At 39.8% G+C, this 27,967-nt stretch overlaps 1 protein-coding gene across 1 annotated transcript; it reads right to left on the bottom strand.

Annotated features, from left to right (window-relative positions):
- Positions 1-205: 205 nt before the first annotated feature.
- On the bottom strand, positions 206-26,703 carry nup93 (nucleoporin 93). The gene is made up of 23 exons (XM_034305518.2): positions 26,700-26,703; positions 26,496-26,614; positions 25,205-25,395; positions 23,710-23,827; positions 14,084-14,146; positions 12,819-12,947; positions 10,205-10,279; positions 8,945-9,037; positions 8,621-8,760; positions 7,224-7,356; positions 6,867-7,024; positions 6,581-6,746; positions 5,726-5,819; positions 4,487-4,678; positions 3,668-3,794; positions 3,277-3,349; positions 3,141-3,185; positions 2,705-2,821; positions 2,494-2,612; positions 1,688-1,805; positions 1,507-1,590; positions 1,263-1,391; positions 206-477 (listed from the first exon to the last, which is right to left on the bottom strand). Exons 1-23 carry the CDS (start codon positions 26,701-26,703, stop codon positions 367-369), a joined length of 2,598 nt encoding a protein of 865 aa, XP_034161409.2. The 3' UTR covers positions 206-366.
- Positions 26,704-27,967: the final 1,264 nt, after the last annotated feature.

Raw genomic sequence — 27,967 nt, 5'->3', positions numbered from 1 at the left:
TCTATAGAAATGGTTATGGTTATCTGGACAGTTATTTATCATATTAGACTATGGTTGGATGAACATTTAAACAAAACTGCATGAGGCATTACTGGGATAAATGATATGAATCAAATGGGTTTAAAATTACACAAAACATAAAAGGTAAAAAAGCAGAACTTAAATGAAACAAGGTGGTGAGAAAGAGCGAAACCAAAACACAAAGTAAACTGAAATTTGTTTTTTATTTTTCAAAATTATGAAAAAGAATACAAATATAAATTCACACGACGAGGTATGATGCATGAAGAAACAGAATTGATGGGGGTGGGGAGTTGGAGGTTTATGAGAGAAAGAGAAACTGTGGGGACAATCTCTCTCTTTCTCTCAGTTCATCAGGACTTCCATCTGTACCAGCCTGGCATTGGTGTCCCCAGCCATGCGGTATGGGATCATCCCAGCAAAAGTGATCAGCGCCCGGGCCTGGCTGCGCAGTATCTGTGCATGTAAATGTGGAAGACACACTGCATTATAGAGGAGCATTAAAGTAATATTTCACTAGCAGTCTGCATTTCACTTATATGCATAGTGCTCTGGGAAAACCCATCAGATGCCGCTGAGCCTGAATTCTCAAAAACAGCAAAAATTATGAAAGATCCCAAGCCAAATAAATAACTAAACCAAAAACATAAATATATTTTACCAAAACAACATAAGGTTCAAGTTAATTTCTAACTTTGCCTTGGATGTTGGCTGCAAAAATCACATCTGGTAAATACAATCAGTCGCCTAAAGATGTCTAAAAGCCTGCTAGTTCAGCGTGCTTCTCTTACACAGTAAATATCACACGTTAATAAAGTTTTTGGATAGTTACACACCATAGTAAAACAGACATTATCCTAATCAATTCAGTTTGTAATCTGAGAAGAATGCTTACACACACTGTATGATGACAGTGGACAAATTTTTAAAATGGCTAAATGACCTAAGACCAAAATAAATGAGACCGATGAGACAGACTGACATGGATAGTGCTGATAATCAAAGTGATAACTCTTTTCCCATTATAAAATGCAATGATGTTTTTCAGTAAGTACATTAGGTTATAAATGTAGAGGGAAGTGAGGCATCTTTAGGCAGAATGTGAAGGGGTTTTCCAGGCTGTCTCACACCTCTTTTTAGCACTGTCTTAATATAATTAGGTCATAATATATTTTCAAAAATATTTCAAAAGACATATTATGTTTCTCTTTTTGACATATTATAATTCTGTTTTTCCCCACCGAGTCTCGGTCTTCCAATGTGCGCTGCTGTCTGCCAGGAGTTCCCGCTGTTGCCCCTTTCAGGCGCTTGTACTGTGTGAACAGAATGTTCATAGTGGCAAGAAGCACCTCGGATAAATTGTGTCTGACCTGTGCGGAGTAATAATGAGCATTATGAGCATCAGGACCTGTGATATATTATTAAAATGACAGCTGATTTCCATGCAAAAGATTAGTAGAGTGTGCTGATAATGAGGACTCTTACCTCATCGCTGAAGTTCCTGAACGCTGCTACCCTCTCCTCTACTTGGTCTTGGCTCAGAGGAACCAGCTTTAGCCTCTCCATTACCTGACACACACAAACACACACACAAACGGAGAATGTTATAAAAGTGCTGTAAGTGGCACATTGAGCACTTCTGAAAACAGACTCTATCTTAACTCACGTCGTATGCACGGTCGATGTGGCCGGTGTGGTATTCATCAAAGAAGGTCATGAGGTCCAGGAGCAAGTAAAAGGTATGATCCACAGACTTCTCTCCAGCTATACCATTAGTGCGGTACCTATAGCCACAACATCATCACAATAGCATCCCCTATTCAAGTCTCTCTAAAGAATGAGCAACATTTCCAATGAATGAGTCCAGCGAGACGGAGGCTTAAAGAAAAAATCCACCTTGAACGACTTGCATATTAATCTTCAGAATTAACGTGATCTTCGGTAGTGGTCAACATTTATTTTGGAATGATTCATTTTGGTTAATGGTTTCCTATATATGTATATATATATATATATATATATATATATATATATATATATATATATATATATTCCTATGTGCAACCTATATGCATTCTGGACCTTTGAGTCATTTGTGAACATTTGTTGTCTCCACTACTTCCATGTTGGATTTCTCATTTAATACGACTTTGAACGTCGCTGGAAAATGGTAAGGAAAGAATTTTCTGTTTTGTTTTTCAGAGTTAACAGCAAAACTTGATTCTGAGATTGGTGAAGTTTTTTTCTCCTATTAAACACTATTGAACTGAACCAGCAATGTCCCTCTGTGACATCAGCATGGCAGACTATCACTAACTTCTCACAGGAATAATGAAAACACAGTGCCAACCAACAAAATAGCACATCACAAAAATTTCAATATAAACACATTTAATGTGTCTCATGGTGGAGTTTTCCTTTAAGTATGTGATAAGTCAGAGTTTTAAAGGTTCATTGAGAGGAGAAACATACCGTTCAGCGATACCCAGCGCCATGTTCTTGAGTCTCTCTTTGTTTGACTGTGGCGCATTGACCTGGGCAATTACTGGACTCAGCAACTTATTCATCAATTCCAGCACTTTATCAGGGTTCTATCAGTAGCAAGCAAAAAGATATAGAAATGCGATTTGTTCTTATACACATGCTGATACAAGTGCAATTCCTGTGTCATGGTTTCACTAACCTTTCCTAACTCATAGAGTTTGACAGCTTCCTCAAACAGGCCCTTGTTCTCGGCCTCTGAGGCCACTTTGGTGATGATGGCTCGCGTGTCTCCGGCAAACTTGTCAATCACGCCAGGCTGAAAGGATTCACACAATCCCTTTTTAGAGACGGGCAGCATTTCAGGACGCACGCTTGTATTTTTAAAATGTTGTCCACGAAAAGAACAAAGGCAACATTGTATTTCATGAGTGCTGAAACAATAGAACATTTTTACAGCCTGTGTAGAGCTGAATGGGTACAATAATGAATGAGCATGAGTACAATGAGCTGAAATAAAGCTCCCGGAGAAGCTTTGAATAGAGGCATGATTGCCGAAAATGTTCTTCTAGCCGACCTGCAAGTTACATAACGCTACATACGCTATATAAGGCAGAGCACAGAACCTAGAGGCATACCTTTCTGCTTCCGTCTTTTTCTAGCCTTCCCAGAAGCATGTCAAACTATAAAAGGAAAAGGCAGGTTAAGGATTCAGAGAAGTTGTGCAATACAGAACAAATTGTCTGTGATTTCTGAGGCATAGCCCCACCCTACCTCACGACTCTCAATGACCAGCTCACTGACGCAGCGCATGAACATGTTCTCTCCTTGGTTGTCTTTCTCATTCCTGAAAAATACACACGGTCTTGATTATAAAACGTGAGGACATGATGATAAAATGGCCAACCAAGTGGTCTCCAGAAACACTGGGCCAGGTTGCAAACATCAAGGTGTGTGAAAAAGGCTTAATTATTCCTGGAAAGAGTCAAGAGTCAGAGCGCACTCTGAGTGCACCCATAAAGTCCCTCATGAATTATTCATCCTTTCCTAGAGAAAGAGAGCAATTCCTGCACTCAAGGTGAAATGACTTCTAGTTAAACCGATCGCTTTTCAGGAGAAAACACTCAAATCAAACATTTATCTAAGGTCAGGTTCATGTACGTACCGCAGGAAGTAGAAGTACTGCAGAGCCTCACGTGGGTCTGTGGCCTCAAATTTACGAGTGTAGAGCATGAGGAGGCGGATGAAGTTTAGTCGCCGTACCATGGGGGGATCTCCTGGTTCCTGACTCACTGAGAGAACAAAGAGGATCATCAATGAACACTCAATAATACAGCAAATATAAAGTTATTAATACAAAGCACGTGTTTTTTCCTCATGACTTTTATTCCATTGTTCTTGAAATGATTGAAGAATCATCATGCAAAATAAGCCACACTTCCAACCAAAAGTCCATTTATACCATCTATCAGTTACAGGACATAAAACTATATTTATACACTCCCAATATTTATATATGGCCCATAGATTAGGTCTAATAACAATAATAGTAATGCTATTAGTATTAAAATTATTATTATTAACTTGTACAGAAATAAGGCAATAACAATGTGGAAAATTTACCTAAATAAATTAGTTTAAAACATTGCACTGCACTGCATACCTTTCACTAAAAAAATAAATATTTGTACTTCATCTGGCAATGTAGCTAAAGACATTTGCTTTTTTCAGTAATCTTCCCTAAAACCATCTCACAAAGTCTGCTTGGAAAACCACACCTCCAAATACTCTGGGATATTTGTAAATGATGGTGGTGTGCTAATCATTATTTTTAAATAATTTAAAGCCGGGATCAAGCTTATACATTTTAAATACAATAAACTTTTGATCTTATCATAAACATATGTACTTATATGAATGTACAGAACACACAATACCAAATATACAGTGCTATAGTATTGGAACAAATCTGACACCAGCATACATAGCTGTGCGCTCTGTCCTGATGATTTGAGTAGCAGTTTAAGTTCGTAGAGGGCGAGGGCCACATGCACGGCGTGACTGCGCAGACGCTCCACACGGAAGAGGAATGCTATCGCCGCCTCGAACTGCGCAGTCAGGAAAAGCACCTGGAAGTAAAGGAACGGCTGCTGACTGGCTGAGAAATGAGACTCGCCTGTGGAGAACAAGTACAACAGCAATTAGTACTGCAATATGTTGAGAACGTTTTTGGAAAAGTATTGATACACAACCTACAATGATGTTGCACAAATTTGCAGACTGGAAACATTTAATGAATTAGACCATTTACTCTGGTTTAGTGAAAAGTGCATCAAGAGCATATGCTGTAAAAGAATGTATGATACTGCAACATTGCCCAAGTACCCTGACATTTTAAAGATTTATCTAATATTAATTAAAAAGTGCAAGTTATCCAGACACAAGTTATAAGTTATCACTGCGCATCAGTGAAGAAAATATATTTCAAATGCTCCAGTACTTGTACAGCACACACATACAATATTATTTATATATATATATATATATATATATATATATATATATATATATATATATATATATATATATATATATATATATATATATATATGCGCAAATCCAACAAGATGAACATGTTCAACTTAAAGAAATATAAATGCTCCTTAAAGCAAGTAATGAGTTCCACAAAAATCTTCCATGGCTGTAAAGCTCTTAAAGAGGCTGCTTTGTTTCCATTCATATGAGCTGAAATAATCCCCTCTCATTTAGGCTGCGATTCGAGCTGCCGTTTATAAAAAGAGCAGTGAAAAGAGCTGCAGCTGGAAGCGGAGCGGCCCTTATCAGCACAAGTGTTTAATGCGGCCTAGTGGTGGGGCATCGTGAGAGATAAGCTTGACTCATCAGGCAGGTGGGGAAAATATAGTGCAGCCTTTTAAAATGCAGCAAGAGGAAGTTTTAAGTCAAAGAGAGGAGAGAGAGCTTATCTAGGACAGGCTAACTGCTGGAGAATAAATTTCCTCCTCCTGAATCGCTTCCTTTAAAAGGGTGTGAATCAAAGCATCAGCCGGTGATGTATTGCCTCGACGCCTTGTTTTGACCCGAGCGTCTAATGTTTAGAGAGTGCTTTATGAACTCAGTTGGCCTGAAGAGTTATGGAAATGTACATGATAAATTGCAGTATGATGAAAATCTGGGGAAGCTGAATCGTGGGCCTGCATCTCACCATAGTCCTCCAGGAGCTGTTTCTGTAACTGGGCCAGAGTGAGTCTGTCCTGTGGAGCGCTGCTTCCATCTTCATCAAAACACACCTGGTTCAGCTACAGGACACAGGACAGAGCAGATGCACTGCTTAACATTTACAATAATATCCAGTATCCAGTAATAATAATAGTTATTATTATTATTATTATTATTATTATTATTATTATAAAAATTAAAATAACTTCTTCCATTTCATTTTTTGGTATTTACAAACATTAAATAACAACTAAAATAAATATAAAAGAATGAAAAGAAATGAATAGTTAAATAATAATAAATAATTAACTATATAAAATGCTCAAATAAATAGTCTTTCAATAGTTATTTAAAAAAAAAACCATGATATTAAAAGCTAAAGTAAAAAATAGATTTATGGAGCATAAAACAAAAGACTGTTTCACCAGTTTTTTTTTGTGTTTAACTACTGCACAAGTCATTTTACATGCTCTTACTGCTGCTCAGGTCTATTGGCAGAGTTTACACCATCGATACGACTGAACAATAGAGTTTGATTTTGTATTGTTTAATATTTACTGTAAGGTTTGTTTAATGTATAGTCTATTATTTGTGTTTATTGTATTTACTGGCTTTGCATTGTCTTATCCTCTTTTCTGACATTGCTGCATGTTTCAGTGTAGCACCATGATTGTGTGGGAGCTATATTTTTTCCTAACACTACATCTGTCTGTGATGAAAGGAATGACAATAAAGCCTACAAAGCCTTCTTGAAGGCAGCACTTGATATTAAAACTTCTATCTAGAACATAATCTATATATATATTCAGAAGCCATGCTAGAGGATGAGCTGGAGTTTTACCTTGAGCCACAGATAGTCTTCTGTTTTATCAGCCACCTCTCCGTGGTTGTCGGCGATGTCACACTTGCCGATGAGGCAGTAGACGGCACGCTTGTATGGATCGGCACTATTGCGCAACACGCGCCGGTAATGCAGTCGCACTTTATTTTCCGTAGCTGGCGCCAGGCTGTTACAACATCAGACAATACCTGTTAACTCTTTTTGCTTAAACATTACGTTGGTGTACACACAGTAAAAGAAGAGGGACACTGCTTTGAATGTGTGCCGTGTTTCTAGGTGATCTCACCGCCGGTCGGGGCTGTTCATATACTCCTGGAACCAGGTCTTAAAGTCTCCCAGCTGGTGCTGCGCTCGGTTCACCACCTGCATGGCTGCAGCCAGGTCTCCACATCGCAGGCAGTAATAGATCAGAGCCCACACTGGGTGGCCCTCCACCTCACCATCCTGCTCCCACACACAAACACATACAGAAAGCTTGTCTTTCAGTCTTCTTGTGTTTGCTTGCATACTTTTCAGCAACATGTCTGAACTAAGAGGCTTATTTGCTCATGCTGGGAAAATCAGTCACTTTGTTATCTACGATATACACAAGCACAAACTGGTGTGTGAGGTGTAGGGTTGTGCTGTAGTGATGGTACAGTACCTGCATGCCTGGCAGCGGACCGGGAAGTTTGATGTTGAGGAAGCTGTGCACAAGCTGATAAGTGCCAGGCACTCCACCTAACTGAGCCTGGTGCAGGTTCCCGAACACAGTCACCATGGTGTATTTCTTATAGCTGTGAAAAGAGGTCATGATGTACCAGTTACAGTTTATCTTAGCACAATGTATTGAAATGTTTAGAGCAGTGGCATTCAAAAGATTTTTTAGGCCAGGCCCCTCATACAAACGTCCACATGCTGTATACCCATAATGAGCATTACTGCTCTCTAATAATGCAAAGTATAAGCACATAAAGCAATATACATGACTGAGGATTTATCATTTTTTTACATTGAAACATGAAAGAAAAAAAGAAAAAAAAAAAATCAAACTCTCAAACTCAAAAACTCTTTTTATATACAAGGTTTCTTTCCTGAAAATGGCTGCATTGTGCTCTTAAATAAGTAACAGGACTGAAGGTAACAGTTTTTTGCATTGAATTAGCAAATACAAAAAATGTATCTAACACAATTAGTACCCAGGCTAATGGCAGGAGGACATGCTAATGATGTACTTAAAATAAATGTTTTAAAATTAATAATCATTTGGGTAGCACTCCTTTCAAAGTGATGTTGTCAGTCAAAAATACAATATCATTGAAAATAAAGAAAAAAAGAATAAAAGAACTTGAATTTCTTCTTCCCACGATCTTCAGCAAATTTGGACGATGCAGCTTCCTGTGGAACATGTGACTTTCATTTGATAGGGGTGAATGTGCTCAGCTTACAGTGCTGACTGAACTAAAACGTACATTTTTTTGTAACCTGTATCAGACAGCTCATGGAAAAGGATATTACAAGCCTGAGATATTAAATGGATTAATGAAAAATAAAAAGATTTTATGAAGTATTTTAATGATTATATGTCAAGGTAAAGTGTAGATATCGAGGGCTGGGACAACATATGTTGCTGTGAAGGACACTTTACTTTGTTTAAAATGTCTTTTACTTGTACTTTACTTATATATTTTAAACAGAATATCAGTGAGATACAAATGACGCAAACACATCGCACATTAGTGCAAATCCCGCTTCTAAATAAGTGAAAATTTCATGACTTGGGTGTTTTTCACTCTACAGCCAAAAAGCGCATGTGCGTGGTCTGCCCATAATTTTCTCGTAGCTCTATAATAAATGCGGAAACACAACACAGGCCTATTTTATACATTGTTAAAGCCATCTATGCATAAAAAGATGTGCTTATGTAATTTTAATACATCATGAAAGTTTAAATATTTTACCAAAATGCACAACTGAAAATCCATAAGTCTGAGTACCACTGACAACTTTTTCCCCCTTTTTTTTCCCCCTCACACTCTGTTCTCCTCTCCACTCTCTAACCTGTTCTCCAGGAAAGTCAGGGCCTGTCGAACAAAAGCCATCTGCATCTCCACAGAGACACGACTCTTCAGTGTGTCTTTGGCTGGCACAAGCAGCACGTCTGTCATCTGCTTCACCATCAGCCACATGTCAGATACATTCTATACACACACACACACACACACACACACACACACACACACACACACACACACACACGGAGTATTAAACACTCTGACAACTATAAAAACACATAAATCATCATAACACGAATGAACACAAAACTGTCTTTTAAAATCAGTTTAAAAAATAAATAAATAATCAGCAGCTATGACTGGCACTCACCTTATCGTCCAGACTGTCAGCTACCGATGCACACAAGTCCCCCAGATTGGGCTGAATGTGTCCGTTTACAATCTTCTCATTGAAAACGTAGATCTGATGGTGAGAGAAAAGAGCTCACACACATACTTATGGAAGGTCACATGCCAGTTTGGGCTATGACCTTGCAGTAAAGTAATGGACGATAAAAAACAGGATGAAGATAATGAAAATGTTTAGAAGGTCATTGAAAAAAAAGACAAAGATGAGAAACAGGACCCCGCAGGCGATGTGGCGGCACATGGCGACTGCAGGAAATAAAGTGACCAAAAAAAACTGATGAGACAGAAAACAAAGAGGCAGAGAGGGAAAGAGATATCGCTTTTGTGCAGGGACAGAGAGATTACCCACAATGCCCCTAGCCAGCCAATCAATCTTTTGGATCAATCAGCATGCTGGGCTTGCATTTCATGACCTGATTGAGCCTAGTCAAATAGTATGAGCAGACAGTGGAGGACAGCTTACGTGGACACATCCGCTTAAATTAACGTCTCAGTGTACGATTGAAATGTTCAGTTCAGTGGAAATAACAGCTATGTGGGTAAGGAATAAAACACAACAAGGCATTTTGTTATAAGAAAATCAACGACTATGTGGTGTGATGTGACCCACCTCGAAACTATTAATAACAGCCCATCCTGAAGTGTTTTATTCCTCTCATATAATGGAAACTAGTGTTTACAATGTTTTACTTATTAAACAATGGCATGCTGTACATTTTATCCATTTATAGTTACATTAAATGTTGTGGAACTTCCACGAAACGAGTTATATCCTGTTATCACTTACGTTCTAACAGCTACAAATAGTCGTTCCCTCACTGGCCTATCTTTTCTCTTGTGAAGTTAATAAGCCAAAAAGGAGATCGAAACCCCAAAGCCCTCCATCCTGAGAACTTTCTTGTATCAAAAAACCTAAAGTTACAGCTTTACCACTGACTGTTACAAATCTCTGACACTGGAGACTCCTTCCAAAAATGCTAAATAAACATCTCTTTACAGAAAACTTCACCGTATCAACAATTACATGTGTTTTTAATCTGTTTATGTGGAGCGCCCACCATTCAAGTTTTAATAGAGGAAAAAATAACATATTAGAATGAGTGCATTAATATAAACCTGTGATTTGAATTTCATCAGGAACTATTGCCAGAGTCGTGCTATTATAGAAAATTAAGCTATGGTATAAATATATGTAAATATTGTGCATATGCAGTGTGCTCACCTGTCGCCCATAAGCCACCTCCACACTGTCCAGAGCGCTGCGTCCAGGAGCTCCCACTTCACTTATAAAGCTCGGCTGTGTGGAGGAAATAGAGAGAGAAAAAAAAAAACATTAGATGGTCTGTTTAATTTCTTCGTATGTAGACTTCTGCACCAGAGACAACACTGCTGCGTATTTGAGGCTGTGCATGTACTCATGTACAAAGAGGGTATGAGAAGTGCAGGAGCTGCGTTATCTCTCTCTCTCTCTCTCTCTAATATGTTTTCATGTAAAAATAAATGATCAATGCAGCATGAAATCCACTGTGGAGAACATAACCTATGCTTGAGCGCACATCATTCAACAGCACTCGTGTGCACACAAAAATATGCCTTAGGCCAAACAAGAAATTTACTTCTTCAAAAGAGTGACAATTTGTCTGGATGAATCACTCATCTCAAAGTATGAAAGGATTATACAAGAAGTGTATTGTTTAAGGAGGAACAGACTGAGAGCATCGGGGATGCTCCCAGCACAGGAAGTGAACAGCAGGCCATACATGGAAAATTTAACTGCTAATTAATAATTAAATTGGTAGAAAAACACAAGCACACATGCAAACACGCACGCACACACAGCCTCAAAGGAAAATGAAACAGGGCAACATCTTGAACGTTCTGGTAGATAGAAGTGTGTATCCATATATATGTGTGTGTGTATATATTGTGATGGAAATTTAACATGATTTAACAAACATTAATAATGCAGGCCAGACTTTATCCAGGTCAAAGCAAGGGTATAATTGAAATACATTATTTTGTCCACTTTGGGAATCCCTAATGGCAGCCATTTTAGGAGTCTATGGGTGTGGCCGAAACATAAAATATGCTGCATTCACAAGCAGCACGTCCAAATCAAATGCCAGCACTGAAGACTGCCTTCTGAGATACTTTATTCTGGCCGGTTTTTGAAGGCAACACACATGTATCCTTCAGTATCCTACACATCTCATAACCCTCGTGTCAGTTAACAGCTAGTCGTCAAAACAGCCATCATCAAATGGTGTCAGAAAACATCAGGAACAGGGAGCATTTTGTAGACGTTACATATTTGTCTTTTTTTTTAAATATTATTTTAAATTTTATTTCTGACCAGCAGTAGCTGTTGTATGCTACTATTTGAATATTTGTTCTATTTTCCCCAATGGTACTTTATTCTGTCTGGTCTAACCATAAGAGTGTGTAGGTGTCGTAGCTACATGGTCACCGTACGCTGATTTCGAAGGGTGTCTAAAACCATTTCCTTACTGATCTTGTGCCAACTGTCAAAACGCCACCTTTTAATGGCATTAATATATAGGACAGAGAGCCAGCAAGGGATCAAGTTACCTGCGTTCTGCTTCGGACACACCCAACTTACAATCTTAAAAACTTACAAACGCTGTATGTATGTAGTAAATAACATGGTCATAACAGCATAGCAAGGAGTATTATAAATGAAAACAGTTAATGAAATCTGCTGCTTATATTATACAATAGAAATACACCCAAGGAAAAAGAGCAGCTCCAATAAGAAAATTAACTACTTAATTACATGCATTTATTTAAGCCTTTTCCCAGAAACATGAGGGACTTTTAACCAGGGACTTTTAGGAAATGCATGATGAAAACTAGAACATCAGATCTTAAACAATCAAATTAGGATTTTTTTCATTCTTGAGTATTTAGTTACTGACAAACATGACTAGTAGTCAAACAGTAAGTTTTGACAGCTGTAGAAGGTAGCACATTAGAATTCAAATGTTCTTCACAGCATCGCTCGCAGACACAGTAGAAATCCAGCAAGAGCTGTGCGTGGAACTGTTATTTTAATCCCACTCCCGCCCACACCCGAAGGAATCCAGGCCACACTCAGCAGAAGACTAAGGATATACGCTATATGGTCAAAAGTATGTGGACACCTGACCACCACACACATATGTGGTTCTTCCCCAAACTGTTGCCACAATTGTATAGACAACTGTATTGTCTTTGTATGCTGTAGCATTACAATTTCCCTTCACTGGAAGTAAGAGGCCCAAACCTGCTCCAGCATGGCAATGCCCCTGTACACAAAGCGAGGTCCATGAAGACATGGTTTGCCAAGGTTGGAGTAGAAGAACTCCAGTGGTCTGAACAGAGCCCTGAGAAAGTTCTCAGAGTTGAGAAATACTGGAATGCTCACTGCAGCCCAGGCCTCCTCGCCTAACATCACTAATGCTCTTTTGGGTGAATGAGCACAAATCCCCACAGCCACGTTCCAAAATCTAGTGGAAAGCCTTCCCAGAAGAAAGAAGGTTATTATAACAGCAAAGGGGGACTAAATCTGGAAAGGGTTGTTCAAAAAGCACATATTAGTGTGATTGTCAGGTGTCCACAAACTTTTGGCCATACAGTGTAATACCTAGCCATGTGTGGGTAGATATACAACGTGACCTAAATGTACTTGCTGAATGAATCCTATTTCCAGCACATTTTATTACAAATTCAATGCCATGACTGTGTGCAAAAGCTATAAGCAGTTTGAAATTAACATTTTACCAATGACTATGTGTTTGACTGTCTGAGCACTGGTGCGTGTGTGCGTGTTTATAGACCTCCACATCCTGGCTGAAGTCCAGTGCATCCTCGCCTGCTCCCAGCAGGGTGTGCAGCACTCTCTGCTTCACCTGCTCCCACTGCACCAACATGGACTCACGATGATATTCCTCCGCCAGCAGGAAAGTCTGAGAGAGATGGAGAACACAAGTGAAGGAGAAGGAGAATGAGAAAGACTAAAAAGCTCTATTGAATAAATAGGTTAACCACCATGAGATGCATTAAAAATAGCCGGCAGAGGGAGATGGGAGCAGCCTGGACCTGTGTGTGTTTACAGTGCACTAAATACTGACAGCCGTGGCCTTGCAACGATCACCATTTCCTCCATTCAGGCCAGAGAAAGAGAAACTGAGAAAGCTCAGCAATGTGCTCTCCTGTCTAATGGAAGTGTGCCACTAACTGGGTCTGCCTTCACGCCTGCTACAGATTTAGCATACACCCTGATTGAATAGACCTTTTTGTCTATTTCACGCAATCCCGAAGGACCAACGTGTGGTAATTGCGAGCGCTCTAATTAAAACGGCTTCTGAACTGCAAAGAAAATCTTTTATGGAACAGAGTGTGTTGGGGTTGGGGGGGGGCGTTGGTTCTGCAAGGTGACATGTTACCACCAACTTGAGGAAAAGCTCTGGAGCTCCAAAGATGCATGGAGTCTCTATGCTGCAGGATTTAATTAGCTAGTTTTAACCAAAATGCAGTCCGGTGTAAGTGTGAAAATGGAACAAAAAAAAAAAAAAAAGAAAGCTTGAGCTATTTTGAATCACTCTCATTGTTATAACATGTTAAGAAAGAAACCAGCTTTGCTAAAATTACTTCATGCTTACAGCAAATAAATGTCTAAACTTTGACTTTTTTTTTTTTGCACCAAATGCTTCTCTATTACTGACAGGTAACACAGATCTCTTACCCTTCCCAAATCAGAGGGTTTACTAGATGAAGTGGGGAGATGAAGGAGATATTGACCCAGCAGTAGTCTGCCCTCTGATTGAGTGAGAGATAATGGCTGGCGGGTGCCTCCTATTTTTACCCCACTGATAGCTGCTGAGAAGTTAATGCAATGTAGAAGAGACTGGCTATGACCTCAAGCCTTCTCTAGATTAAAGTAAGATGTAATTTCTGTGTGATGCTGCAACTTAGTGATGCCGAACCCTTTTTTGCGTGGTAGGATAGGACAGACATTATAAACGCAAATAAAAACAAATGCAGATTAAAATGTGTGGAGATAGATAAACTGACTGAAGGCGAAGTGAAGTCGGAGACTTACCCTGCGGCGAGACTCCTCAATAGCGGACAGCAGTGCATTGTCTCTCTCATTCTTCAGAAAGCCCTGGAAAAACAGACACGGCCTGGAGGTTAAATGTGCTGCAACCTACTTTTCCCCTCTCAGCTTTCAGAGCACACGCCCTCTCCCTTTGTCTCTCTCTCGCTCCTTCCTTCCTTGATCATCTACATCTTCCAAGGCACAACGACGTCAAAGACAAAGAATTGGCGTCGTTATCAAAATCACCGTTTAAAAAAATTAGCTTGCAATCAACTCGCTAATTCGCCACACTGTAATTCCATTCTTCCAACGTGGTGGCGCCAGACTAGCTTCGGTCGCTTCACGAGAGCTTCGGTTTCAGTCTAGAAGGTTCTGGAAGTGCTGGGCACTTTCGACAACCCACTTTTACACGCATTCATGTATGACGAGCCACCCACAGCGTGTCTAATTGATATTTGCAAGAGCTTTACCAAAAGCTTGATTAGGGAGATGCCTTTTTTTTGCAACCTGTCAACCAATTCCATCTGCTCTGATAAACATGATAAAGGTTATTACATAAACATCTTACAGTTTTAAGATGATACAGGATGCTTATTCTCAAGCGTTTGAGTGGGGGACATCATGTCTATCAACACACCATACGTTAAAATATTCTTACCTTATTAGTTTATTTTTGAGTAAAAAAGGGAGCCAGAGTAATGAGTGGAACTCACAATTGTTGCAAGCTATGCCAGAGGGACTCAATGATATCCGAATACAGGAAGAAGATCTTTGAAACTCGACTGTAAAGATTTGTCAGGAAACAACTGCCTGTATAATGAATCCCCTGACGCAGGCACTGAACATACATCCTCACTCGCTCATTTCAGTGAAACCCTGTCTGCTGTGACTGGAGACAGGAAAGGACACTTTGCAGACGAAACGAGCACATTCACTCTCAGTGCAGAGCTGCACACTGGCACCGAACAGCCATCTGCAGCACACACATGCACAGTGGGGGTTGGGGGTAGCAGGGTACACATATCTGAGGGGAAGTTGGCAGTGGTCAGCTTGGAGGTTAGGATAAAGAGCATCAGAATGCAGCTGGGTGGGGCTGAAGGATGAAGCGTTTCAAAAACAGCGACACCGTGCGGCAGTGGAAGCCTTCAGGAAGCCCGTAGACGCCCACTACATTTTCTCGCATGAGGCTTTTAGTACAAGATACTACCTATAGTCTCATGATGTCTCACTCTGTCGTCTGAGTCATACTGACATACGGAATAATGTCTTCTTACAAAACACCACACCCTTCTTTAATCGCATTATCGCTTCCTTTACTGTATTCTCAGCTGTCCCAGAAGTACTTCCCCTTACACTTTTTCGACCTCACCATACGACCATTAGCGTCTGTATGAACTCGTCTATTCATTCTCCATCCTGCGACCCTTCAGGAAGCTTATCTCGCCCTGCCCCCTCACCACCCTCTGACATCTCTAGCCTACCCCAATACCCCTTCGCCCCTCCCCCCCAGGCTCACCAACTCAACCACACCTTTGATTGACAGCTGCAAATGAGGACTGATTTACTGTGACCTGGGATACGGACGATTGGAGCTCATGCGATGGGTGGAGGCGGAGCTTGCAATATTTAACAGTGTGTACATTTCTCAATCATTCTATTCTAAAACAAGAGCCATGAAACTCCCTGCTGATTTTTGGCCAGTCATTTCTTGCTCAGTCATCGTGGCCTTATCCTCCACCTGACCACAAGAGACTCTAGCGCCACCCGCTGTCCATAAGGGTCCCCCACTAATGAACAGGATTCATATACTCTAAATGTCTGCAATTTTTTTTTCTTTTTTTTTTTTAAACACATTGAGGCTTTGGTCATACTTTAGAGATGTAAAAGGCCTATTTGGATATCTCATATCTCTTTTGCTGGTTTTATAAATCAATGATAATAGTATCAGGAGTCACTGAGCCATGAATTTTCAGCAGGTATGGCTTGTGTAGATTTGTGCATTTGTCAAAATGTGCATTATCTGATGATGAGGGAATTTTGTGTGGCACACAAAGAGAGCAGTTCCCACCCAGACAGCCATGCACTCGTATAGGGAATTGCACGTAGGTGGGGAAAGAGGACATAGTAACCACTATAAGACACTACGCAGATTTTCTGGAATGTTCAGAATAATCCACATCTTAGACATGCTACACATTTAGATCTCTAACATTCGGTCCGGTTAGAATCATGCACATTAACAGAGCTGGAGTTCTACAAATCCAATTTAGTATGTGTGGACTATGTGTCGTTCCTATGCACCGCAGTACATACAAATTGCATAGACACTGCCACCCTTTAACTTATATATTTAAGTAAAGACACTGTCACACATGCAGCAAAAAAAAATTGGTCAGCAAACATATTCACAGACAGCTCAATGGAAAAAAGTCGAAGATATAATCCATCCATGCAATCATGCTATTTATCGCTGCTGTTTCATTTAATGAGGAAGAGCCCCCTTCTCCTGCCATTAGCACTTCGAAACAATGACCAAGACAGGAACCCCACCCTAATGCCACCACTTCCTGTGTGGCCATCCAGCCTTCATCATTATCATCATCCTTCTCATTATTACCATCATTATCAATACTAACCTATCATTACAAGACACAAAGTTAAAGGTGTGGAATCTACATGATGCGAGTGCTTTGATTCCGAATCGTATGTGCTCGTACTGAACTCGTGCAAGTGTGCAAGCATGTATGGATGTGTAGGAGATACTTACTCACGCCGTGCCTCAGCCTGTCAGTGTAGGTGCATATAGCCAGGAGCAGTGCGTGGCTGCACCCAACACATTCTTTCCTCTTCCCTAGCTTCAGGAAGTTGGTCAGCGCCATTCTGGGGCGTTTTCTGACCTCGCTCGCTGCCGGCACACACTCTAGTCTGCCACGAGCGCCTTCCCACCCCGTGCCAGCCCATTGGTCTGAACCCAGATATGTGCCACGAGCAGGGCTCCTGTGGGCTGCTTTATTGTCGGAGGAGGACCATACCAAGTCTGCGCACAGACGAGGGGGGGACACCAAGGAGGAGTGATAATTCAGCCTGAAACATCTACCGCTCTCCATCACCCATCTACCCCTCCCTCTTCCCTCCAGCATCCTTGCCATCCTCCTCTTTCAGTCTCACTCATTTCTTCCTTTTTTATACATCTCTGCATCCTCCTCTCCCCCCCCCACAACTCCCCCTCTCTTAGCGCAACGCAATTATGGTAATGGATTTTTTTTTCCCTCCCCTCTCCTGATGGCTTCCGACATCCTGTCCAGAAATTGGGCTAATAATCCTCTTAAGAGTCATGTTTAGTTAATGAGAAGAGTGCAGTGGCTTTGGAGCGGCTGGCCAGGCCAGGCACGAGCGAATGTACAGCTATTTCACCCTCATGAGCTAGAGCAGCTGCATCTTTCACAGTGTGTAAACAGACAACAGGGGCTGCTCTCAGAGACAGAAAGAAAGAGAAGCAGAAAGCAGGAGTGTAGGAAAAGAGTCACGCATTTCACGATTCTGCCATCTTGATGCCATAGCGAGAAGTCTTTCCATACATCCCACTCCTCGCTCAAATACTGCTACGTGCTCATTCCGCGCTGCACAACCTCCACTCTTCTCCTTTACAGAGAAAAGCAAATCGCTATAGGCCTTACATTCTTCTTTCTCTCTCTACAGTATCAGACAATGGCGATGCATAATCACATTCATACAGATCTCAGCCTAATTCACAGCTCTTCCCTGATCCCAAAATAATAAATAAGTTTTACACTGAATTTACCAGAACACACACACACACACACACACACAGTTGTGCTCACACATACACACATGCAGGGAGATATAACCGGCTACGCCTTATCAACAGTGTATGCTTTCTTTGTCTTCAAACGAGCAGCTCTGCAGCCTTAGAGAGAGCAGCACAAAGAACAATAACTTAACATAAACGCAGCACACAATAGCTGTATAGCTGTCTGACATCCTTAACCCCCAACACACACACACACACACACACACACACACACACACACACACACACACAGCATGGCATCTGTATAGAGAGTCATATTCATTATACTTCATAGATAAGAGACTTTCAAATGACTCTATATTAAAAATGATTAAGTTATTATGAGAGAGACATCAAATCAAAGCATGATAAGTACTGGTGGATCAAAGAAACACAGTCTACCCTGGGAAAAAAAATAAAATCTGACACTGACACAGCCAGAGAGTGAGGGAGAGAGAGCAAGCTTTACTGCCAGATGCTAAGTGCACTTCCAGTAAGAGGCACACTCTGGCAGGCCCCACCACAGAAATATCTAGGCTAAGAAGGGAGGGAGGGAGATACAGACTTGGATGAGGGAGGGAGCACACTGAGCCTTCAGGATGTGATACGAAAACATAGGGGGATCAATAGGCTAATGTGATGAGTCGACAAAACCAGTCTCTATCATACTGCATCGATAAAATGCACGCCTAGGATGACCCTTAGCAAAAATCAACACATTTACAATGAACATGTAGCCTATGACTGACAAACGGCTGTTATCCTGCCTGAAATAATAGGACAAGATCCTATGGGACACACGAAAATGAGTCTCAGAACTAAGCAGTTAGCAGGACACGAAAAGCATATAAGACACAGGAAGGCAGACATCTTCGTTGCTGCATTGAAATACAGATGAAATATTCCCTTTTGAAATCTTTCATCCCATATTTAAAGATGCAATAGTTTTTTTTTTTTATGACTAGTGCAAATAATCCGGAAAATATGTAGAACATAATAAGTAGTTGTTCAAGCAGTGGCATTAAACCAAATGTATGGATAATGTGGATGCTAAAACTCGTTTTCTCAAAAACTGGGTTTCGGTCCAGAGTGCTTGGCTGTTACATAGGCCTCCTGTCTTTTTATAGACACTCCCCAAATGCCCAGTCACTCCACCCGCATCTCAGTCTGTTCAAAAAGAAAAAATTGGTGTAATCCAGCAAGCGCCCAGTGCAGCCAGATACTTTTACTGTGAGCAAAATTAAACTTAATAAAAGGAATGTAGTAAAATTAAGATAAATACTGTTACCTGTATTTATTTACTGTTATTTACTGTTACTGTCTCAATCTGTTTCCAAGATTGAGAAATTTATTACTAACAAAGGAGATGAAGTTGGACATAGACTTAGTGATAGCTACATAAAGGCAGTGGAATAGACAGTGTATGTAACACCAGCTAGCTAGCTAACTCATGAGAACTCATTACAAAGAAAAGCAGAACAGCTAAGGCACTCTTGAGCATTTTTGCAGCAGCTAATCAGTATGAGCTGAATTCCATGTGTTTACAGTGTTGGCAGTTGGAAGAATGGCCTAGCAGGCAAAACTATAGTGTGAAATACTAACATGATTACCCATCTAGTGGAGTCTTTTCAATGATTCGTGTACATGGAGGAGAATGAGGGCATGGTGAAGGAGAAAAAAAAGTTCAGACATTGTTGTATTTCTTAACACCTAGAGCTCAAATCTTGACTAATTCTGACATTCAAGCTTTGTGAATACATTTAAAATGAGTGAGGTTCATGGAATTTCCTAGAATTCTTATGATGTACTCCATGAGCTGTGACCAAAACCTACACCAGATGATTTAATGCTCTCTGTTCAGTCACCATTGTGTCATTCTGTGACTCAGTTTCCAAGTATTGGGCCCAATATCTAAACTCTGTACATATCACGCCACATGAATCTGTTGTTCCTTCTAAGATAAGCATGCAGTGGCCATTTAGAAATAAAAGCCAAGAAGGCATAATGCATCTACATATATCAGGAAGGAGTTGTAAAGGCAAATTTTCCATCCATCTGTCGGACTAGTCAGTCTGTAGCCTTAAAGAGAAGAGCTCATATCCCACACTGACGTATTCGGTATAATTATGTTAAAAAAAAAAAAAAAAAAAAAAACACCACTGGCCTGAGACAGGATACAACAATTAAATGTGATTAATATATCAATGTAAGGCTTTAACTGTCATTAAGTTCCTCATGTTCTCTATGAGCATGTTCAAAAGATCATCAACACGGCAGCAAATACTACGCCCTTGTGCTGTGTCCAATAACGCCCTCTGGTGCACACACAGTAGATTAGAGGAGCACTGAGTAAAGGACAGGCAGAGGATCTACACCATAGAAGCCACAAAACCACCCGAACCCCCAACCCCCCCCCCAAAAAAAAGATTCAGTATCAAAAGTGATTTAAATTATTGTGATATTTGGAGGAAATGGACTGTGTAGCAGATGTATAACTGGCACATTAACAACTAAGAAAAATAACAACGAGCTCCTCAGACAAAAAAAAAAAAAAAAAATCACATCCACCAATATCAGCACCTTATTGTACAACTGCAGGAACATTACTCAGCATAAAACTGAATTGTCATTTATTGGTCAGACTTAACACAACACTGACACGCTTACGCACCACGATGACCACTGCAGGGTGTACAGGGATAAATCTGTGCGTCATTTGTCTGATAAGAATGATGGAACACTGAGTCACTGTGACGGACTTGCGAAATCATTGGACCTCAGTTCCACAGAAAATGTGTGGGATTATTTGGAAGTGAAGATGAAACAGCAAAACGGGCACCACGGACTCTCGCTGAATTGCACACACAGTCAGTGGAAGAGTGAGTCAAAACTGACAGGCATCTTTACCTCAACTAAAGAACTTGAGACATGAGGAAAGAAATGACACACGCACCTACTTTGGTATTTTCTTGTATTTTACACCACCAATAAGACACCGCTATTGGTGGTGAGTTTATTATTTCGCTAAAACAGTATGCTCCAAAGTGTTTTAGTCCTCTAATATAAGAGTAAAAAGTTATTTATTAAACACACAACACACCATATATTTTTATCAGTTTTAATTAGAATTATGGGACAGGAAAGTTAGTTCCTGTTATCACTTACTTATAGCAGCTACAAACGGTCATTCCCGCACCAGCCTGTCTTTTTTTTTTCCCCTTCTTAATATTTGTTTATTCTGTGCAAACTCTACACTGGTGTGTGTGAAAATCAGTGACTCTGTACAGTACATGGGTGGATGACATAACAGGGATTCAACAGTGAAGCCAAAATGTCTGAGGCCCTCTAGTGGTTGGCTGCAGTACAATTTTTAACTCCATCTATTCCCAGGTTAGTCAGTGGAACCAGTAGCAAAATTAAATTTTAAATTATCTCCACAAATTATTTTCAGGAATAGTGGTCTGTTGTTTTTACAAGCTCATCTGACCTAGATATCTCCCCCAGTATTTTCCTTAGGATAAATGAGTTTTACAGTTATTTGGTGATAAATAGAAGGGTGTGGATGAGGTGATTGACAGGTTTGGACATGAGAGGCGAGCCTCATTAATATGCAAGCACTTTCCAACACGCAGCACTGTCCTGAAGCTCTGGACAGTTCTTTAACTTGGCTGCTGTAAACTCTACTAACAGCAGGGAGTTCTTTTCAGTTTTTCTGGTATGTTGCTCATTTTGATTTCTACGCTAGTTGTACTGATACTGATAAGAGTAAACAAAGAGTGAGCAAACAAAGTCATGGCATAAACCAAGGTAGCTAACACTACCTAAATTTTCAATTGACTGAATGCTGTTAGCAAACACTCAGAGCAACTTGGTAAGTTTAGGCAGTCGCTCCTTTTTAAATGTACTCCACAGACACAAGACATATCAGCGCACTTCTCGGTGAATGGGTAGTTGCAAAGAATAGGTGCTGAGTGTAAATGTTGATTCTGTTTACTAGTATACTGTCAGCTAGCAAATGGTAGCTCAGAGTCATGATTTAAAGCTCTAAAATCTTTTCCTGACAATTGTAAAATCAATATACCTGAGAAAATTATATGACTTCAATTTAGCACTTTACGTGTTAATTAATAACGCTGTACTTGCTGTTTTGAGTTAGCCAGTGCACTTCAGGTTAAGTTGGACTTCAGGTAATATCAGGGTGCTCGCTCATGTACCATGTCCATCACTAATATGGGCAGACGAGAGGTGGACCCACCTTCTGTCCAACCTTATCTACTGTGCATGTTATGGCTTTGAGCTCTCTGACTTTAGCTCCAATTTTCACAAGTTAGTGACTCCAAATTTGATTCAGAAAAGGTTTCCAAACCACACAATGGGAGTGAATGGCACCATGCTCTCCACTCATATATACACGTGAAAATCTCCTGGATCAGCAGTTTCTGAAACACTCAAAACAGCCCATCTGACACCAACAACAATGTGATGGTTGCAGTCACCCAGATCACATTTTTCCCCCATTCTAATGTTTGATGTCAACTGAAACTCTTGACCTGTATCTGCATAAATATATACATTGCACTGCTGCTACATAATTGCTGTTTAGATAAGTGCATGTATGAACAGGTGTATAGGTGTTCCTAATAAATTGGCTAGTGAGTGTATAGTTGACAAATATTTGCTACAATACTGGGCATTGACTTTAGATATGCTTCTCAGCAAAGACAGTTTGATAATTGCTCGTGTTGGTAGGTTGTGATATATGGCGACAGAAGGTTGTGTGTAGTGGAAGTGACAACACCACAACAAAAACGTCACAAGAAATGTAGTGCTTGATTCAGAGCCTCCAAGCGTCTTGGTTTTTTTTCTGTGAATTACTGTTTATTAACAGTTTTCTTCACAGCCAAGTTGTGTTGTAGCAAGTTATTTTATGATAAAGCTTTAGTCTGCAGGCATGTGACATTGTTGTCCTAACCGACGGTGTTTTGTGTTCTAGTTTATCAGTTCAGCGTGTATCACCATAATAATACAGGCATACAATGGGTTACTGACAGCTTAGTCACTTTTTCATTCAGCCTACTTAAAATTCTAAGGCAGCTGGTTTTCCTTGATGATGAGAATGCTACGATTTGTGCCATTTCAATGAGCTGCTGATACAGTGTTCTATTTTTTGACTGATTACTTGATTGGATTTTTCCCTATTTTCCTTATTTCGACCTGCTGCTCATGGTGCATCATAAGGTGGAGTAACTTCCCTCTTTCGCATACATGAGTTCACAGAAGCCTGCAACTGACTTGTATCACTCTGACTGACAGGGAAAAAAGTAATTGCACCCCTACCAACCAGAGGATATGGGGAATTTCTAGGACTCCCAGCCAGGGGTGGCTGTGGCATCTTCATGATTCCGGCGCATGATCTCCCGAAAATAGAGCAAACGCTTTTATGTTGTGCTACTTGGGAGCTACTACAGCCTTTTATGATGTATATATTTATTGATGTATCCTGGAAAAATAGTAGTTCTGCAGTGGCTGAGACTGGGTGCATTTAATAACATTATTCTACTAAGCACATTTATTATGCTTATTAAATATTGTACATACTTAATCCTCTGTTTAGTTACAGGCTCATTGTTATGTGTGTACACAGATATAATCCAATAATCTCCAATAATCAATAATCAATAATCTCTCCATATCAGTCATTAGAGGTATTAGAATCGTCTGACACCCAGGCTCTCAATCAAGACCCAAAGCTTACACAAGACTTCTTATAATCTGAACATTTACAATATTACAATACCTCACCTCGTATTTGCCTCACCTGTATGTCTGCATCTTTCACTGGTTCCAGTGGCTCGAAGGTCGTGGCTGCACTCAGGCTCTCCAGGCGCTGGGAGATGTGAAAGATGTCCAGTCCTCTGGAGCCCAGGAGAATCGAGCTGGTGAGAAAAAAAAAGATATAGGAGGTATATTAATACCTGATTCCATCAAAGCCAGGGCTATTTCAAGTCACTGTAGCGAGTTAAATGGTTATATAGTAGCGGTTTTTGGGTTTACTGATGTGCTTCAAACATTCAGGATGTTAATGCATCCCTACGAAATGTGAAATGACTCTCATTATTTTATCATTTACATGAAATTACAGGATATGCAGTTTTCCTGAAATGTTAATATTGTCGTAGTTAAAGGTTTTATTACACAGTATATCAACAGTTTTTCAAACTCCACTGATTGTTTAACACAATTACCAATATGCACAACGTACTTCCTGTAGGTTTAAAAAAAAAAAACAGATTAAACAGATTAAACAGCACTTCTGATATCTAATAGTTGCACAGAGGGGAAAAAGAAATTGATGCTAACTGATAAATATAATTCATACAATATGTCAGGCAGATAGCATCTATTAGGAAAAAAGTATTGCAGCTGAATAATGTCTCCTTTATATATAATCATCATCACCTGGTCTCCAAATTGGCTCAAAATACACTCTAATTATGATAATAATGATCAATTTTTTTTATTTTTTTTTTAGTAAAAAAGAAAAAAAAAAAGAAAAAAGAAAAAAAAAAAAGAGTAGGTGGATCACTTAGTACCTGCAGAAAGATTAATACCAGATTAAGTATATAACTGCTAAAATTACAGTTAACCTGCACAGGCCCATGTTCTGTGTATTTATTGTCCTGCACCCGTCTCACACTACACTTTATGTAGTCTTGCGTACTGTTATGTGTTGCACCATGGTCCTGGAGAGACAACATTTTGTTCCAGTGTATACAAGCTATATAGAGGAATGACAGTAAAAACCCACTTGACTTGAATAATAAGCTCTCTAATGCAGTTCAGCTACAACACAGGGAACTTAAACCAGCTCCAAAATGATTACTTTAAGTACTGAATGTTATTAAGTCTACTTTAGAAAGCTGATTGAAAAACAAGACTTTTCCACTAGATTTAACATATTTCAAAACAACTTTAGGAATTTAGCAATTGCATGACTTTTAAAGTTGACAATAAGCATCAGTTAGGTAAACCATACCATTAAAAAGAAAGCAAAACTGCAACATGGCCACGCAGAATTTTTGCACTCAGTGCTCATCTTAATTATGACTGCATGCATCTTATATACAGAATGTGGAACTGGTTTGTAGAAATTAACTTTGGAGTAAAATCTTCCAGAGTGACAAATGCTTATGGCCAAATTAAAAGGAAGGGAAAAAAATCCTCAAAAACATATTCTATAACTGGTAAAAATTACTGTCATGTGGTATTAAAATAATAATAATAATAATAATGCTGAACGGATGCACACTCACGCTTTGACATCAGCCCGTGAGTCCTGTGAGGTCCGGTGTGAGGGTGCGAGACCGCAGCCTCTCTCCAGCTTGCTGATCTCCTGAAGATTGCGCTCGACGTGGGGCAACTCGGACACGGCCTCGGTCTCAGCTGCCAGCTGCTCGGCCTGCTGCAGCAGTTCCCCAAGCCCTCGGCATCCATGTCCAAGCACCTGACACACACAAAAATTACAGTGCTTATAAGCATGTTTACCCCTTCACAGTCGTACTTTTCACACTCTAAGTAATAATAACTAGTATAACTGCAGAGAGCTTTACTCTCTAGTACAGTGTTAGTACAATTTAGTACCATGGCAGTACTATATAGCCTGAATCTTAAATGACTCTCTATTATGCATAGGGCAATAAGAACAATTCTCAAACTGGATACGAACAAATTTATTCTTCTGTACAAGTTTTGATGCGTAAATTCTCATCTGCAGGAGCATTTTACACAAGAAATTTGGTATTCATGAAAATACAGTTATTATCCTATATACCACAATGTATAAATCTGTCAGGAATTTTTATGAAAACATGAAAAAGGCTATGAAAACATTGATAAATGAGACCCACTGTCACTAAGTATTTTATGATTTATGTAAAAGCCATACTCACTAGGGCTGAGCGATATGACAATAGCTTCAGTATTTGTGTAACAGTTACAATCTCTGACCTAAAGCAGCTGATTAGATGTTTTTATCCAACCTTTAAGCTGAAAAACATTAATTTTTTTTTTTCCATCTTCTAAATTGATTACCTTAATTTTTATGTTAAATGTGTCTTCACAGATGTTAAATAAAAATATTAAATCCTGTTTTTTACGTCTTAAAAGCAGCACTACTTTTTTAAATGTTTTGTTATCAAACCAATATATTTTTTATTTTATTTTTACATAGGCTCACTGCACATTCTTACACACACCCTGCCACTTTACTTATGCCTCCTGTACATTTTCATACACACACTACCACAACTGCTCATCGCACATTTCTAAGATACAGTTTTAAACCTGCCAAACTGCAATATATTTCAGACAGTTAATCTGTACAGCAATCTCAGTCTGTAAATAACTTGGAGAACTATTTATATGTATATTTTTCCTTCTTATTGGTGGTATATTGTGAGTTTATTGGGAACTGTTAAGTCTTAGTCGTCCTTGTTGCTCTTGTGTTGTGGCTGGTGTGACACCAGACTTCTCCTTGGGGATCAATAATGTACTCTCTCTGCTACTACTCTATATCATGATACATATCGTGTATCATAGAAATACCTTCAAGTATCGTAATACGGTATTTTTGTCATATCGCCCACCTCTAATAGTCAAGTGATGCACTTTTGTAACAGTGAGCAGCTGTGGCGCGGTGTCTGTATCTAATTGCTTACGACAGTCTGTACATATATTACAAGAGAAGTTGAAATTACACAGGGAGCCCCTTGCTCTTCTTCAGGCTTAGTGAACTAACTGACTACTAACACATCTAGTCGGGCTAAATAACATCAGCTAGCTACACGGCTACGTTACTTGGCTAATGTAGATGTTATGGAAACGGATTTATTTATAATATTGTCATAAACCATGGAAAGAAAACTGAAAAAAAAGATGTAATACCTATCCACATAACTGAATGTATGAATGAACAGGCGGCTCATTAGCTAACTACAAACACACAGGCTAGCTGAGCAGTTAGCCAGCAGGAGTCCAGCACGTTTCCTATCAGCAGGAACACACCAGCGTCCTGAACAAATAACTCACTCTGAGTCTGAACAGAGCCTCATGGCGGATCAATTCACTTACCGCTTTATTTCCAAAAGCCGGACAACTGCGATGGAACGCTCAAAGTAGGTGTTTTGACAGTTTATAACAAGAAGCACCGCATTCACATTACTCCAGTTTCACTCCCGGGTTCTGCACACCGCCGGCGCTGATTGGCTCATTCACCCCGGGGCCCTCACGTGGCCACGCTTTCAAAATAACTTTATTTAAAAACCGAGCGCAGACACCACTTCACTAGGAGAGAACCTAGAACGCAGTCGGGTTCATAGCAATTTGGACAGCGACACAATTTTCTTAATTTTGTCATTTCTCGTAATGAAGCAATCAAGATGTGATTGAAATGTAGACTTTCAGCTTTAATTCATGCGGTTTAGCAAAAAATATTGCATTAACCATTTAGGAATTACAGTCCCTCCATTTTCACAGGTTCAAAAGTAACTGGACAAACTAACATTATCATAAATATTAGGATTATTTTTAATACTTGGAAGCAAATCCTTTGCCGTTAGTGACTGCCTGAAGTCTGGAACATATGGATATCACCAAAGTCTGAGTTTCCTCCCTGGAGATGCTTTGTCAGGCCTTTACTGCAGCCGCCTTCACTTGCTGCTTGTTTGTGGGTCTTTCTGCCTTCAGTTTTGTCTTCAGTAAATGAAATGCATGCTCTATTGAGTTTAGGTCATCAGACATTTAAGAACATTTAATTTCTATGCCTTAAGAAGCTCTTGGCCCTTTTACAGTATGTTTTACATCATCAGATTTTCAGCATTTGAGTGAATCTGTGCAGAAAGTATAGCTCTATACACTTCAGTGACCCAGTTCCATTGGCAACCACACACACACACACACACACACCCATATACCTTAATAGGAACACCTGTACACCTGCTCATTTACACAGGTATCCAATCAGTCAATCATGTGGCAGCAGCACAATGCATAAAATCATGCAGATATGGGTCAAGAGC

Source organism: Pangasianodon hypophthalmus, chromosome 6, assembly GCF_027358585.1.
Source record: "Pangasianodon hypophthalmus isolate fPanHyp1 chromosome 6, fPanHyp1.pri, whole genome shotgun sequence".
NCBI lineage: Eukaryota > Metazoa > Chordata > Actinopteri > Siluriformes > Pangasiidae > Pangasianodon > Pangasianodon hypophthalmus.
The sequence above is the reverse complement of the archived record's forward strand: the minus strand, read 5'-3'. Positions and strand labels throughout refer to the sequence as shown.

Excerpts from the sequence above, each read along its gene's own strand:
- nup93 (XM_034305518.2), bottom strand. Across the intron at positions 14,147-23,709 it reads TGAAAGATGCAGACATACAG|GGCTTTCTGAAGAATGAGAG; the intron begins GTGAGGCAAATA and ends CTGTTTTTCCAG. Across the intron at positions 3,350-3,667 it reads CAGTACTTCTACTTCCTGCG|GAATGAGAAAGACAACCAAG; the intron begins GTACGTACATGA and ends TGTATTTTTCAG.